The sequence below is a fragment of the Leptidea sinapis genome, chromosome 35, assembly GCF_905404315.1.
Source record: "Leptidea sinapis chromosome 35, ilLepSina1.1, whole genome shotgun sequence".
Taxonomy (NCBI): Eukaryota; Metazoa; Arthropoda; class Insecta; order Lepidoptera; family Pieridae; genus Leptidea; species Leptidea sinapis.
The window spans coordinates 3,615,975-3,633,154 of NC_066299.1; the positions used below are offsets into that span (position 1 = coordinate 3,615,975).

General features: G+C 36.1%; 1 protein-coding gene across 2 annotated transcripts in view; it reads left to right on the forward strand.

Annotated features, from left to right (window-relative positions):
* Positions 1 to 630: 630 nt before the first annotated feature.
* LOC126975296 (glutamate receptor ionotropic, kainate 2) overlaps positions 631 to 17,180 on the forward strand; it is a 66,141-nt gene continuing 49,591 nt past the window's right edge. For both annotated transcript variants that reach the window (XM_050823108.1, XM_050823109.1), the window contains exons 1-2: positions 631 to 852; positions 13,826 to 13,902. In XM_050823108.1, the coding sequence (XP_050679065.1) occupies positions 13,827 to 13,902 (76 nt within the window). In that variant the 5' untranslated portion in view covers positions 631 to 852; position 13,826. The remainder of the gene's footprint in view (positions 853 to 13,825; positions 13,903 to 17,180) is intronic.

The window sequence follows — 17,180 nt, forward strand, 5'->3', positions numbered from 1 at the left end:
TGCTCGGGTGCAATCTGCCTTGAGAGGTAGGCTAAGCTAAGAGACACTAAACTTTTTCCCTTACAAAATTTATCGATTGTAGTTGTAGAACAGCAGTGGCAGGGATGAATTATGTCGTATTGATGATTAACAAAACATATTACTAACTCTTTGTCAGATCGCAAGATAACTCTCTGAATCTAATTTTTATCGGAATAAACTCAACTAAACTGATGTAATTGTTTTTGATGAACTTTTTATCGATACATGTTGAAAGGAGGGGACGATCTCTTTGATCAAACCACAAATATTGTAATACGAATAACTATCTTGAAATTCGACCCTGGATCCTGGACTATTTGGGGTCGAATTGTATTTTAATAAATAAAATTACAACAAAATTTGTCATTGAATTAAAAATGCTTATTAATATTATTTACATTATTTCCAAAGCATTTCTATTGACCTATATAATAAACATTTTCCAATGAAGAATTCATCATAACATGGGGGCTATTAAAATGTTTTGCCGTAAAGTAATTTAATAAAGAGAATTCGGCCGCTGAAAAACGGGGGAGGCTTACGCACTGCGCATGCCCGTTGAGGCTTCTGAATACAACCCTGCTAGGTAGACGCCAGTCGCGCGGGCGGTCGTACGCTCAATCACAGAACACCAACCAATTCTACACGACACGAACATAAATCAATATTCAATCATTTAAATCAATTCATAAAAACGTGCATAACAATACAATCAACTATGCACCTAACAGTATGGTGAATCAAGACTTGTGAATGATATGTGAAGTGGTTTTTCCCTTAGCAATACTAAGTGTAATGAAGAAATGATTTTGAAAAAGATTCATTGAACAGGTATGTAAGCCGTATAAGTAACATAGTCATCAATCCAGCTTTACAAATAATTAATTAAATTACATTAATAAATCTGTAGACGTTAACCTTGTGGAGTCTTTGTTTACATTATTTAATTAGTAAGTTCTAGTAATTAAGCATCTGTGTAACATTCAATAAAATGATTGATTAGTTAGGTTATGTTGTAAGATTGATCACTGAGAGAAAATAGAACATCATTACATCAACTTGCACAACCTTTCATAGTAACATCAAATATTTTATAGGGATGTAATGTTTATATAAAACATATATCTGAAATCCAAACAAGTTTTACTAATAACGGAGATTTATGCTGTAAAATAACTTAACATTATTATAATTGTAGATTTTAAAATTGATATGAAATTTATTTAAAAACATTGTAGAGTTTCAATCAAATATTACGGGTGTCCTCAGAAAAATAACCAATTTTACCAGAGTACCAACAACGTAATGATAAGATTGATTTTCGTTTAGTAGTTGATCAGCGAATGTCAAGGTATTTTCAACAGCCGCTTTCATAAAAGTCTAATAGATTAACATCACATACACGATTGTAGGCTTTGATCACAACGAGAAAGGAAAATGTATTTCACGTGAACGTAAATAAAGGCTTCATAGATGATTTCTATTTAGAATTTTAAGGAAATAATTATATTAGTTATTTACAATAAGCGCGTAGATTAGAGTAGATATCAGCGTATCTATTGTCTTTATAGATTTCAATTTATTGTTTGTGAACCGATAGCAATACACAATTTGTTATGTTTTAAAGTGATAATCCTCATTTCCGACTGGGCTTTCTGGGATTAAATACACAAATAAAATTTTGTTTTCAATTTTTATATGTGTATTTAATCCCAGAAATGAGGGTTATCACTTTAAAAACACAACAAATTGTTTAGATTTGCAAGAGGGACATGGCTAGTCAATTTTCTAATAAATTGGGTTTGAGCTGGTTATCAATTATAAAGTAGATCCTGTAGACACAACCTGAGAGTTGAACAAAACATACAAGATTTTATCAACTATACGCCACTCGAATGGTTGGCTCAGTTGGTAAGAGTGCTCGCACAGTCTCGGGTTCGTGTCCCGCACTGTTCATAAAATTTTTTTTTCAAATTTCATTTGATAGTAATAAAATATATACTTAAAATTACGAGGAGCGTGTTAGTGTGTACAAATGTGCTGACAAACATACAAATTCCAAAGAGTATTTTCTTGTTAATTTGGTTACGTAATGTGTATAATAATTTTTTCATGAAAAAATATTTATTGAACAGACACGACTAACTTGCAAAATTAATATAATAAATTAATATAATACATTTTAAGGCAGTAAGGGACGTGACCAGCACGACGTTCGGCTGATGGTTATTGATACGCCCTACCCATTATAATGCAGTGCCACTTCTTGTAGGATTCTTGAAAAACCTAGAAAATTCTGAGCGGCACTACATTTACGCTCGTCACCTTGACATATAAGTTCTTAAGTCTCATTTGCCCAGTAATTTCACTAGCTACGGCAAATATTAATAGATACGTACTTGATTCTGAAAATTTTTGTTATGGCTGGTACTACAGAGGGGCAGAATACGAAGAATTGTAGGTGTTGTCACTAGCCACTGTCTCTTAAGGGAAGAGCGGCCAACCCGTCATATTTTTCATACAAACAGTTGCATGGCATGCATGGCGTAAAACGCATCTTTCTTAAGTATTTTTTTTCACATACATTTTGTTTGAATCAATTGCCAAGTGAGTAGTCAATTATATCTCCCTATGTCTATGCAGATACTATATTAAGATTTGCCAAATCACGTTTAAAAGAAGTTTATTTTTAAAATAACATATTTTAAATTTTACATTTATTATCACTGTACAATAGTTATACCACACTGATATTGTTTTATGGAAAGAAGGACAAACGAGAGAACGAGTACTCAGGTCCCTTAATAGGGTTACCACATTCTCTTGCAACACTAGAGGAATCACAGGATCGTTGGAAGGAACCGCACATGGAAATTCATTCCATATTTGATTATACGTGGAAGATAGTTCCTTGAATAGATATGAAGCCTCAAAACCAATATATATCCCCTAATATTGATACCATTAATATTTTTTGGTTTGCCACCATACTATTGAAAATAATTTAGATTAATTTTTGTAAATTTAAAATCATTAATCAGATGAAAATTTCCCAATAGACAAATATTCCTAGCAAGCTCGTTAATTATATAGTAACAATAGGAGAGAATGTGGCGGTCCTCCACAGTGCGGTTTTCAAGGAGCTTTCTTCCACGTACTACAAAGCTGTAGAATGAACTTCCTTGTGCCGTGTTTCCGGGACGATACGACATGGGTACCTTCAAAAAAAGCGCGTACACCTTCCTTAAAGGCCAGAAACGCTCCTGTGATTCCTCTGGTGTTGCAAGAGATTGTGGGCGGCGGTGATCACTTAACAACAGGTGACCTGTACGCTTGTTTGTCCTTGTAACCGACCAAATATATTATACTTTTTTGAATTTTTATCTATTTGTCTTTACGTTTGTGCACACCCATCTCAGTAACAGCCTTACCGATTTGAATTAATTACTCTGGCAAGTATAATAATATATTTTATCATTAATTTCATTTAAATCCGATCACTAACAAAACAGATTTAGCTATACGCCGAAATCTACGCGGGAAAGTCGAGGAAACCCGCTTTTTCTAAATAAGACTGCGGTGTTGTTTTTGCGATTTCCGTAAGCATTTTCCTAAATAGAAAGCATCTATCAAGTCTCCTCTTTATTTACGTTCACGTGAAAAACTCCTTACATTTTTCCTGTATCATTTGGATCAAAACCTTAAAGTCGCATATGCAACAATCTATTTGTCATTAAGAAAACGTTTAAGTACCTTCACTAATCGACTCCAAAATGAAAACAATTTAATCTGACATTTTTGTTTGATCATATTTTGCATAAACCCTGTAAAAAAAACTACCAACTTTAAAAAGAAATATTTTACTATAGTTATTTGCAAATACTTAAGTAAACAAAGATAATTTGATCAAACAAAAAAAGTCGAAGTTTAATCCGAAATATTATGTCATTGGTCTATCTGTTTGTAATCGATCTCTACCTCGTATGTCACAAGTATAGTTAAAGGAGAACAATAGAATTAGTTTTGAATTGTACCTTTATTTATCAATTTTATATAATACTAGCTGACCCGACAGCCGTTGTTCTGTACATGATAAATAGAATATTGTTTTTTAAGAATTTGTCAATAATATTTCATAACATCAAGAATTATTCGTGAAATATGCTCCCTGTTGTTATAATGAAATTGTTTCAGAGCAAGAACTGTTAAACCGTGCGTCGATAAATTCTCTCATAGTAAATATGTCCATACATCACAAATATTGGAAACTAGCTGACCCGACAGACGTTGTTCTGTTCATAATAAAAAAAAACTCTTGCGGATGGAATTTTGGAAAATCCGTTATTGGCTGACCTCTACTCGGTGAAAAGAATATTCCTACCAAATTTCAAGTCTTTAGCTCAAATGGTTCCAAAGATATCGTGATGAGTGACTATATGCGTGGAAATCTCTTATGTATATAGATAAAAATAATTATAGGTCCCAAATCGAAATAAAAACCATACTATCTCCCAAGTTAGACTTAACTGCACTCCATGAAGTAATCCCCATTTAAATTTGTTCATTAGTTTAGGAGTCCATCGCGGACAAACAACGTGACACATAATTTATATATATTAAGATAAAACACCAATTCCGCATCAGTGCTGTTATAGTAAAGCAAGAGTAACACGTGCTTAATATCTTATGAGCGTGAAAGCGATGTAATAAGAAACACTTTCCCGGCAATTTTGATGAAGAGTAATTTACATATCAAAAGATGTGTAACACGAAAGATACACTCAACACACATCAAATGAGACATCTAATTACGTATACAAAGAGCTTGCCTAGTAATTAAGATCTATTTATGTATCAGTTTAAAACAAATCTCCCTCAGATAAAAGGCTCGTCGCTAAAACACGATTAACCAGTGCGTCCCTTATTATTTAGAGTGCTCAGGCACTAAATTATGAGGTTGTCTTAATCCCTTTACTTGTTTATTACCAAAAACCTAAATTGTTCGTGGGAAGAATACGTAATCGTGTTGAATTTGAATAAAGGAGAATGGTTTTTTATAAGAGTTTCACGCAAAACAAAATTTTGCAGTGTTTAAGGGTCGCGATATTATTATAAACGTAAATTAGGATGTTAGTATCATGTTTTTTTATTTCTTTTATTTAATAAAGTTATTATGTATTTTTCACATATAATAGCTAAAAAAATGCTCGCATAATGCCTTTATTTTATTTACCGTATATGATATTGATGCACCTACTGTATCGTATTATCATATATTAACTATGTTTATACTTATTAATTTACATTTTTTTGACTTACTCATGTAAGGCAATCGACGTTTGAGTATTTTTATTGCATTACTTTGCCTATATTGTAATTGAAATGATTTTTAAATTTAATTGAAAATACGAACTTGTAACATCATTCTGTTTTGAGAAGAGCAACCTTAGAGTTTCTTGCTCTAAGGAAATCTGCCTTCTGAACGAGACTTAAGAAAAAAATAACATATTTCAAATGTAATGTTAGTGTAATCCGGTAGCCTATACGAGCCGACCAGATTAATTTACAATTGAATTAAGAATTTAAAGTTTGTTTCATTTTAACTTACACATTATGTGGAGTGGTCAGGTAACCAACCATGAACATATGCAAAACGAGGGGTCAAGAAATGCGTAGCTAACCTTTAAGGTTATGCTCTGTTCTTGAAAGTCCTTAAGCCTTAGCTAGTAGATGGCTGGTAGCTGACTTTTTTTTACATAAGAGGGGCAAACGGGGACAAGGCTTGCATGATGGACATCCTCAAAACCAGGGGTCTAAATATGCGTCCCTGAGTCGTTCCGGTTCAGGAAAACATCAGCCGGTAATTGATTCCACAAAGTGGCTGTGCGAGGCGATATTTTTTAAACGCCTATTTGTAGAATGCCAGTCGTCAATGCGATGCGGGTGGAATTATGTATTTTGACGTAATGTCCGTTGGTTGAATTCAGCTGTTATATAATCTTTACTTACCTACTCTGGCCATAAATACTTTACTTTACAATTAAAAATTACATTTGAATTGGAATCGGTCATGGGTTGGACTTAGTATCCCGTAGCACGAATTTGGATGTAAAAATATTGTATTTTTAGAGCTTTATTCCACGATTATATGACTGTCACAAAATGATTTTGGTTTCTTCGTTCAGGCAAAGGGTTCAAGCCCATACAGCCATAAATTGTATGAAAAACAGTGAAATGAAATGTAAAAAAAAGTCTATGACAGATTAGACCGCTTCATCAATAATTATTTTTAGATAAAAGGAAAACATTTATAAAAAGGTTTATTGTTCATGTTCATCGATCCCCAAAGCTCTATCGCCGCGGCCGCGGCACGCTACGTTCGGCTCGTGCGTTGTTTTAACTGTAGTGTTTATTTACATGATTTACCTATTTTAGGTTAAATTTTTTTTCGTTATTTTCTTGAAAACGGTGCATTACCTTGTAATAACAGTGATATCATTATAACCGTGTTCTAAAGCTCTATCAACTACATTATTTTTTACCTCATAATTCGTGCTACGGGATACTAAGTTTTAACCTCTGTAATTTTTATATGATTGTTACAGTTACATTACATATACATTGTACAATATTTTGCGATATTAAATTGAAGTGGCGTGGTGATAAAGAGAACCGAATCGCTGTGATTGCATTATACAAAGTAGGTATGTTATGTTTAAAACTCTTCATATGCTTGGTATTAGTAAAATGTTTGTGTACCGGGATATTAATAGATACAATAGCTCCTCTGCTTGTGACAGAAAAAGATCTGGCCGTTCACGTAGTGTTCGCACGAAAAAATTGGTCAAAGCAGTAGGGGAAATTCAAATTCTTCATTGCGAATTCTTTACTTGAAGAAATACTGTCCGAAAGCAAAATATTTTATCACGGGATATGAAGACAGCACTAGAATCATTTCGCATATTTTAAAAGATGACTTAGGTCTTGCAGCCCAATGATATTTAAAAGTATAGATAGGTTACGTAGACAACATTCGGTGTTTGAAAATATTACAGTAACGCACTCATGAATAATTTGACATGGCAATAGCACACTACATTACAATTACACGTCAAAGAAGGATAGTAAATGCAATTATAAGAGATAACTCTAATTTCGTTCGCTTCGTATTTGTATAGGGAAAATACAGTTAATTCATCAGATATGATTTTTTACCGTACACCGTGATTTATGCCTAAATTCCGATTCATTCATGAGTTCATGTAGTAAAAGCTATAAAGTAGTAGAACTGCATTGAAAGTAGGTAGAAAGTGTGTCATTGATTTTATAAAAAAATAATTTAATATTGATTTTAATATGTAGCCACATTGATGATATTAATTATTTATATATAAAATATTAAAAAAACATACAGACACCAAAACAAAACCGAAAGGTATCTACAGTAAGGGTCCCATTTTTACAATTTTACAGACAACGGCTCCCAAAAAGTTTTAAGATTACAATTATTATTTTTTGTATCTTATATTATTTATGAATGTCTTTTTGTTGAGGCTTTATTACAATAAGGTAATGAGAGAAGAAGAAAATGATCCATTGATTCTTCTGCAGTTAGCAAGGGATATACTGAAAAATCTCCTACGTAAACAAATAGCACTCACTGTCTACATCCGCTACCTACCCTGAAACTTGTTTTAGTAGTTTGATAGTTCAGCTAGCTATATACGCACTTGTTTATTAATAATTATTACATTCACTGCAACAATGACTTTTTTACATCATTTCCTAAAATATTCTACCTCGATCATCCCGCAACAGACAGCATCAATATTTTGTCATTTCTGTCCGTTAATCTATGATCGGCTTGGCGGCGATCAGCGTTGTCATGGCAACATATTTATTTTATAAGATAAATAATGAAATCAAATAAAATGTTATAATTCATGATTTCTTAACCGTGGTATGTAATTCTATGAATATTTTTTTACTTTCGTAATTAGCGCATCTTCACATAACACAAGACGGCATTTTAATGTTGTACCTATATCAAATTGCAAGCAATTATGTCAACACCAAACGCGTGTGTACTGTTTTCGTATTGAGAGAGCGACTACGACAAAAGGAACCAATTGACTCAATTTAGGCGATTGATTTTCGGCGCGCTAGTGACATATCTACCTCTTTTAATACTATAATATCATTGTTGCAGCCTATAGGAAACGTGCTGGTCATTTCTTAACTGAAAATTTAAAAAAGAATAGGGTCGTAATATGGAAACAACGACTGAAGTGGTACGCAAAGGGAGTCCCAAAAAAAATTTGATTACGGATGAGATTTTTCTTACAACATTTTACAGCAACCTTTTAACAAACAAAATGACCGTATTTATCTCAAAACTCTTAAGGAACCTTCCAAATAGTCGACAGAGTGCAACTTGGGCACTATCCGACTTCAGTGGTGGTTTGGTGGGGTATTAGCTATGAAGGAGTGACTGAGCCATACTTTTGTGAAAAAGGTATCAAAACATCGGCATAAGTGTATCAAGATACTATTCTTGAGAAGGTAGTGGATACACCTTAACAACATCATGTTCAATAACCAAGAATGATCCTCCCAGCAAGACTTGGCGCCGAGTCATAAAGCTACGCAGTCTTGGTTGGAAACGAACGTTTCGAACTGCATCAGAGCTGAAGACTGGGCGTCGTCTAGTCCCGATCTTAATTTGCTGGATTATGATTTATGGTCAGTTTTAGATGCGATACGGCTTGCTCTAAATGCCATGATAATTTGGACTCACTAAAACAATCTGTACGATTGGCAGTGAAGAATTTTCCCATGGAAAGAGTACGTGCTTCTATTGATAACTGGCCTCAAAGTTTAAGGGACTGTATTGCAGCTAATGGAGACCACTTCGAATAAGCTTTTTATATGGTAAATTGTTATATATTTATGTATTAAACTAAAACACTCATATGTAATAAATATTATTTGTAATAGAATTATTATTTTTTTTTGCAAGACTAGCTACATACATATATATTTACATATATAACAGCCGAAACATTTTTATAATTATAAGTAGTTGCCACGTCCAGGGTATTACGTGACAGCTTGCAACAACTTGGACTCATATAACATGTAGAGTATGTGAAAACCTAATTATCCGTAATAATTTATGTAGGTACGTTTTTTTTTCTAAATTCTGCAGTTTCTATCACAATTACTAATCACAACCTTATTCATAATATTATAAATTCTTATGAATTTGCTCTTATAATAATACACCCTGTATGAACACTTCACGAAACGTCATGTAACGTGACGTGACGTCTTAACATGACACGAATTGACGGGCTGTTCTGTTCATGACGGATTTGGCTCCATCAATCATAACACTCGGTTGCTTTTTTTAAATCTTCTAGGGTGAAAATATCTCAACCAAACGTTTACGGTGGTAATCTATAGTTTGATATTAATATTGTGAACAGTTTTAATTTTCTATTTATTTGGTTAGTTATTATTATTTCGTAATTATTATTTAGTTAGTTGTTATTATTATCGATACGGTAGAAGTTTTTGCGTCTTTTCATAGTTGAAAATATAATAGATTGGTGCGACTTTGCAGACTATTTACAAATACATAGAATGCACCTATGTGAAACTTGAAATGTCTGCGCAAGATAAAAATCAATCAATATCACTTATGATGTCTTCTAGAGAATACCTAACTAATATCACAGAATTAAATTGCAGCATTTTAAGCCCACGTGCCTGGGAAAAGCTTCGGCAATGTGGCAAACCTACTCAGACCCAGAGAGGTGGGAACATGTCTTGTTCATGCACACGTAGTTGTTTGTAGGGGCTGGGGCTGGCAAACCGTCCACTGGTGGACTGGACGAAACTCTGAAAATGACACCACACTAAAAGTTCTATTACATATTATATCTAATTAAAACAATGGAAATAAAGTTATATTTACAAAACTTAATTTTATTATATGAAGTTAAACCTATCACTAAGAAAGAGGTGTACCAAGAATACTGGCAGCATTACTACGTCTAAGAGCTAGGCTGATCCGTTGACAGAGCCATCTGCCAGCGCTTGGGTATAGAAGCCCTATTGAGGCGCGTCGATAGTACTTTGCAGATTATCTGCACCTCTAGGCCCCATGGCCTAAGTGTCTCGACACCAAACGGCACAAAGATTTAAAACTCACTGAGACCGAAATATTTGATAAATTAGACTTGAGAAGGAGCCAGAGTGTAGACGAAATATGGTCCCATACCAGCGCCATTCCCCGTCTATTTGTTTCTATTCTCTTGAAAAAAAAATAGACCTATATCTGAATTTTCAAAATGTAGACAGTACCGTACACCGTACTTAATATAATGCGAGCGGCAGCGGCCAAAAGAGTTTTTCCTTGATGCCATCGACTAAGTTTTGCGAGAAATCTTAAGAAAGCCTGGAATGTGTGTGGGCGGTACGTCGATAAAAATTGGTGGGAGGATTCCAAATAGAAGTTAAATTGCTTCATTGTATAAACCACAGTATAAACTAATGTGTACATTTATAAAAATTCTTAATTATTTTAAATATTTTAAATATTTGATTGAACTTTCACAATTTCCAGCTAACATTTTGATAAGCTTTTGTTTAGAAATACAACATTGTGAGTGATACAATGAAAATAATGTACTTTGGAAGAAACTATATGAACTCGTCAGACGGTGTATTCAAAATACTACAAATAATAAGGTTAAACTATGAAATTTCCGTATTGTACTGAAAATATCAAACATTTAATAGTAGTATTCAACCTCGTTATCAATAAATTTCTGCTATCTCATGGGAAGGTCAATTATGTCTTTGCGGTAGACCTCTGGGGACCTCTACTCAATAAATTTCGTGAGGGGATTTTGTGTTGTTTCGTGAAAAGAAAATTCAAGTTGGTTCAACATGACATGGCAAGTTTCAACGCGTTCTTCTGTCTGTAGGTCATAGGGCACCCACACCCTACCAGTGGGAGGCTCTTTTGCACAGGATGCCAGCTAGATTATGGATGACCACAACGGCGCCTATTTCTGCCGTGAAGCAAAAAAGTGTAAACATTACTGTGTATCGGTCTAAAGGGCGCCGTAGCTAGTGAAATTACTTGGCAAATGAGACTTAAAAACTTATGTCTCAAGGTGATGAGCGTAATTGTAATGCCGCTCAGAATTTTTGGGCTTTTCAAGAATCCTGAGCGGCACTACATTGTGATGGGCAGGGCGTATCAATTACTACCATCAGGACTTCCTGCTCGTCTGGTCCCGTATTTTCATTAAAAAAAAAAACATTTTGCAAGTGAGTCGATATTGTGTGGGGGGTACTCTAACATCAAACCATACCGCTAATAATTGTTATTGTTAGTTTGATGCGAATTCAAATTCAAATATTTTTATTCCAAATATGATGTAATATCACTTATTTGAGGTAACAAATTTCCACCCATTCGAAAAATTATGCCTGACCTGAGAAGAATAGAAACGAGAAACTCAGCTTTCCGAATCAGCTTTTAACATCGCAGTGGCTGGTCTTTCTCGGATTTAAATTGCGTAAGTGATTAAACCAAAAAGACACGGTCTTCATTTGTCTTATCCTCTTAAACACCACTGATATTGCCAGCTATTTCTGCAGCGTTAGTTACCGAACTCATTTTAAAAATTACTCTAATTTTCAATGTAGAGTCCGTCTCATGAAAGAATTCCCGCGGATTGGAACTACTTAAGTATTATATTATAATGTGTATCAATCTTGGACACTTGGTGCGAATGAGTGAACAAAGAAAGAATGACGAATGAAATATATAAATCAAGTGTGTGTGGAAAAGTCGGAAGACCTCGTCAGACATTCGTCGACCAAATTGGGGACGTTTTAAAAAATAGGAAAGTTTCGAATAACCTGAAACTGGCAAGCATGTATGAAAAGAGTTTTGAATATAGAGGATGCGCGTGAGGTTTGCAAGAATGCAAGCAGGCTAGCGAAACTTTCTATGAAAAAAGCGATTTACTCGATTGTATGAAACGTGCAGTCATTGATAGATTGACAGCTGATGACGGCTATAATCCTATTAAAAACGGGGATAACCGAAATCTACTACGTTTAAAGCTACTATTCGTTTTCAAAATTAGCCGGCTTATACTTTGTCGCCAATCGCCATACTGGAATCATTTCTACTTCAAACATATGTCAAATGACTGAACGTTTCATACTAATCTTAATTTCAAATTTTTACTCGGGAAGTCCCGTCTCTACGTAATATTTACATCCTCTTTGGATGCAAGTAGCGTTCTGTTGTCTCTGCCTACCCCGACGGGGAAAAGGCATGAGTGCCTTTTTTGTATGTATGTCCATTTACTAAAACAATAAAATAAATGGGGAGTCAAAATCTGTAGAGACCAAAGAGTGCTACATAATAATATACGAGACATGCAATTTTTTTCTCATCATTGCAGCGCCGCATTTGTGAGGACTCTATATATATATTTACTTTTAAATCCAAATGAAAAAACAACTGAAAATAAAACTATCTAATTGTTAAATATAGAAGGACCCAGCGAAAAATTTAACTCTAAAATTTTGCTCCATAGACTTTATCTAAATTCAGTACGCCAAACCGACAATTTAATACTTTAAGATCTGGTCAATGACGTTCGATACATATATAGTTCTATAAATATATAAAACAATGGCTCTGTCGTAAATCCTATTACTCCTCTGCTGAATACCTAAATGATCGGACAGCCTGGGACTAGATTGTGATTATTTTATAGCGATAGAAATGACTGTACAATATTGTATATTTTAATTGAAAAGAGCGCAAAAAAAGAATGCTGGGAGAGTTTCTTGCGCCTCTTCGTCTCTCTCAGAGCGCTTTTTGTTTCCGAGGCGGTAGTAGTATCTAGTAGTTATTAGAAATGACACCAAAAAGATTTCTTAAGGAATCGATTTTGAGAAAATAATTGCCTTTTTATGCCTTTTATAGACAAATCACGTCACATAAAATCAAAGCCGAAATATGGAACATGCCAAAAATACGCCATAATAAGCTTCGATTACTATATCTATCTATACATTGCCGCATTTACTCCAGTTGTATAAAATACTATTGGCCAATAAGCAGCAATGTAAAGAAAATATTTAGTTCAGATTTGATTCGGATAGTGACACACGACTGACGAGAAAAGTGTGCTTATATTTGACGTTCCGCTATCAAACAACGAATAATATGTCCTAATATGTGTATTGGGTCTAATCGCTGCTTCTAGTCTATACATATAAATAAAATTGGAATGTATATGAACACATATACGGTACATACGAGAAAAAAACTTTTTTTTACAATTTTAGTCTGTCTGCTTGTTCCGGCTAATCTTTGAAATGGCTGGACCGATTTTTATGGTACTTTTATTGGCAGGTAGCTGATGTAATTAGGAGTAACTAAGGCTACGTTTATTTAAAAAAATCTTTTATTTTAGGTAAATGAAGTAATATTGCAATGTCCAAGAAACGGCCGACCTCAAAATTTTTATGGCAAAACATCGTTTGCCGGGTCAGCTAGTATTAAATATACCATCATGACTAATTATTTGATCTCATACAATTGATGAACAATAATAATAAGGTCACAGCGATATTACGAACAAAAGGCACAATTGAAAAGCACATTTTGTTTTCTCAGTTCAAGAGCCAACAGATACCCTTATAAATATCTAATGCGAATAAAACTTTGAATATTATAAAAGTTTGTTTTGTCTTGTTTCAGAATGAGAGGAGCGAAGGCAGTTTTTCTCATTTTGTTTTTCGGCCAACTTTCTGCATTACCTGAAACGATACGAATAGGTAAGCCTTAACTTTTTATAAAACAATAATATTATGTATATTTGCCTACTTACGTTGTTAAATTAATTGTTATTTTGGGTTTAACTTTTTGTCCCGAAATATTACTTAGCTTACTACAATATGGCCAGCTGTTTTCAACGGATCGATGTCATCATCATCAGCCGAAGCACGTCCACTGCTGGATAAAGGCCTCCCCCAAAGATTTCGATGATGATCGGTCCTGCGCTGGCCTCATCCAACGTATTCCGGACAGATGGCCATTGGGGCAGTAAAGTCCTGGAATGGCGACCACTTACAGGTGGACGCAGTATTGGAAGGCCCTCCACAAGATGGACAGATGATCTGGTCAAGATCGCCGGAATACGTTGGATCGATGTCATATTCGAATATATTCAACAATAGATTTTAATCCTTGAACACATATTTATTTATTAGTGAATAGGTTAAAAGGTTTAGATTTTACACTTTATTTTTACTGTTATTTTTAACTCAGATATTCAATAGTAAGTAATTATAATATATGAAACTTATAAAGACTTTGGCCTAACAAATAAAATTGCCATAAAGTTATACCTGAGAATAAACATCGAATATGCAAAATGTTTACAAATAGACATTTTGTATTTTTTTTTTATTAACGCGAGTGTTCCACATTTAAACAAAACACTTTTAAATGACTACACATACCAAAAAACAAGAGGAAACTGTCAGTAAATTTTGCCAAAAACCATCTGTGTACAGCAATTACCACCTCCGAGGAAATAAATGGCGCTAAACTTCATAATGACAACTATGACAAATACTATCCTTGACTCACTTCATCAGCAGTCCCTCTGAAAACGAGATCTGGAAAGGTCTTGAAACGTCGGGTTAACTAAAGTAAAAATGTAACTTTTACGCAAACATGTAATGTAAAACCGTTACAATTACACTCGATTTAATCCTTTAAAAGTGTTTTATTTAAATAGACATTTTGCTTAAGATTGGTTTATTCGGACGTATAACGTTTCTCGCGTGTATTTGCAAGGCTGTCTGACATTGGAAAAACCTCAGAATTATTATTGTATTGACAGTGTTGTCAGCGTGAGCTTGGTTTATTCACCGGTATAAGTTTATGCCAAGTTTATTTGTAAAGCCGCTAGATTCTACTTTATGCTATAACTGTTCGAGCTAAGCTATACGTTGCGACAAGTTATCTTGTATGGCTTTGAATCATTACAATTGTGACGTATATAATAAACTTTTTCAAAATAGGATATTGTACTGTAATAAATGGTTTTTGACTTGAACAAGTGATATTACAGGGAACACTAATTACCAGATCATATTCGACGGGGGCTCCCCAGTACCAGCTTCTTCCATTTGACCGCATACAACGAAGAGCGGCTCGAATCATCGACGATCAAGTCATCTCCGATCGGCTTGATTCTTTGGCGTTGCGTAGATGTGGTTCCTCTCTGCATTTTCTATCGCATTTATCATGGGGAGTGCTCAGAGGAGTTCGGGTTGATTCCAGCGGCCGAATTCCACCACCGGACATTACGTGCACAGTACCAACCGCATCACGTTGACGTCTGGCATTCCCCAAGGTTTTGAAAGAAATTTCTTACCTCGTAAAGCCACTTTGTGGAATCAATTACCGGCTGCTGTTTTACCGAACCGATACGACTTAGAGACCATCAAGAAAAGAGCATACTCCCACCTTAAAGGCCGGCAACGCAAAGCCCTGTACTTTTCCCGGGGCGTAAAAAGAATAGGGGAGTCCCAGGCCCATGGGTGTCGTAAGAGGTGACTAAGGGATTTTTAGAAGTGGGAGAGTCACGCTGCCGTCTTTTGAAGTCAGCACAATCGGGCCAGACTCATCCGGGTTAATTACCACACTCGCACAGAATACCGGCGTGAAGTAGCGGCCCAGTGCCGCTATGTTTCGCATAGGTTAGTGTCGAGGACACGAGGTAGCCATCCCCCCCCCCTCCACCCGAATATGACAGCGGTACTAAAAAAGATTTTACCCCAGGAAACTTACTCCCCGGGCACTCTAGCTCGGGCTCCCCTTCGTATTCTGGGGAGGGCACAGAACCGCGCATGACCAAGGACAAACGAGGCAGTATCACCACGGCACCCCGCTCCACACTCAACGTGGACTTTTGCAATATCAGGGGAATTCACTCCAATTTAAACGCCGTCCACCACCACCTTGAGACGGCGCAGCCGGCCTTGTGTTTCCTTACTGAGACGCAGATATCTCGACCTAGCGATACGTCATATTTAACGTACCCCGGGTACAAAATTGAGCACAATTTTTTGCCTCATGCCGGGGTATGTGTGTACGTTAGGGAGGATATCTGCTGTCGCCGTCTCGGCAATTTTGAGGGTAGGGACTTGTCCACTCTCTGGCTCCGCGAAGATTTATAGGACCGCGTCCGCATCTATGCGTGTGTCTACAGGTCCCATAGTGGTAACGCAGAAACCGATCATCTCATGGGCTGCGTTCAAGCGGCAATTGACGACGTACTTGCACAGATCCCCTCCGCTGAAATCGTAGTCTTGGGTGATTTCAACGGGCACAATGCCGAATGGCTTGGACAACGTACCACAGACTACGCAGGGCGATCTGTGCATAATTTTGCATTGGCGTATGGTCTGTCCCAATTGGTTGAGTCGCCGACGCGGCTCCCGGATGTGGATAGCCACATGCCGTCCTTATTGGATCTTCTGCTGACTACACATCCCGATGATTACCAGGTCTCTGTTGACGCCCCTCTCGGAACGTCCGACCATTGCCTGGTCAGGAGTGTAGTGCCTTTCCGACGCCAACGTCGCAGTCCACCAGCGACCCGCCGCGTTTGGCACTACAAGTTAGCAGATTGGGATAGGATGCGTTCCTTTTTTGTATCCTACCCTTGGAGCAGGGTTTGTTTCCCTTCGGATGATCCTAGTGCCTGCGCCGTTACTGTAGCCGATGTGATACTACAAGGTATGGATTTTTTTATTCCTAACTCTGTAGTACCCATCGGTGGCAGATCATAGCCCTAGTTCGATGCGTCAGTCAAAGCAGCATCTGACTGCAAAAAACAGGCGTATCGAGCTTGGGTTGCGGCGCTGGGTACAAAGGATCCGAACTGCATAGTTCTAAAGAGGAAATACAACCGTGCCTGGAGGCACGGTTGTACTGTTGAGGCACGGTTGCCGCTTAAAAAATCCCCAGATTTTCGCCCGTGTAAAATCAAAACACGTCGTCAAAATCGGCGAGCAGCTTTCCAGTTACCCGACCGGAA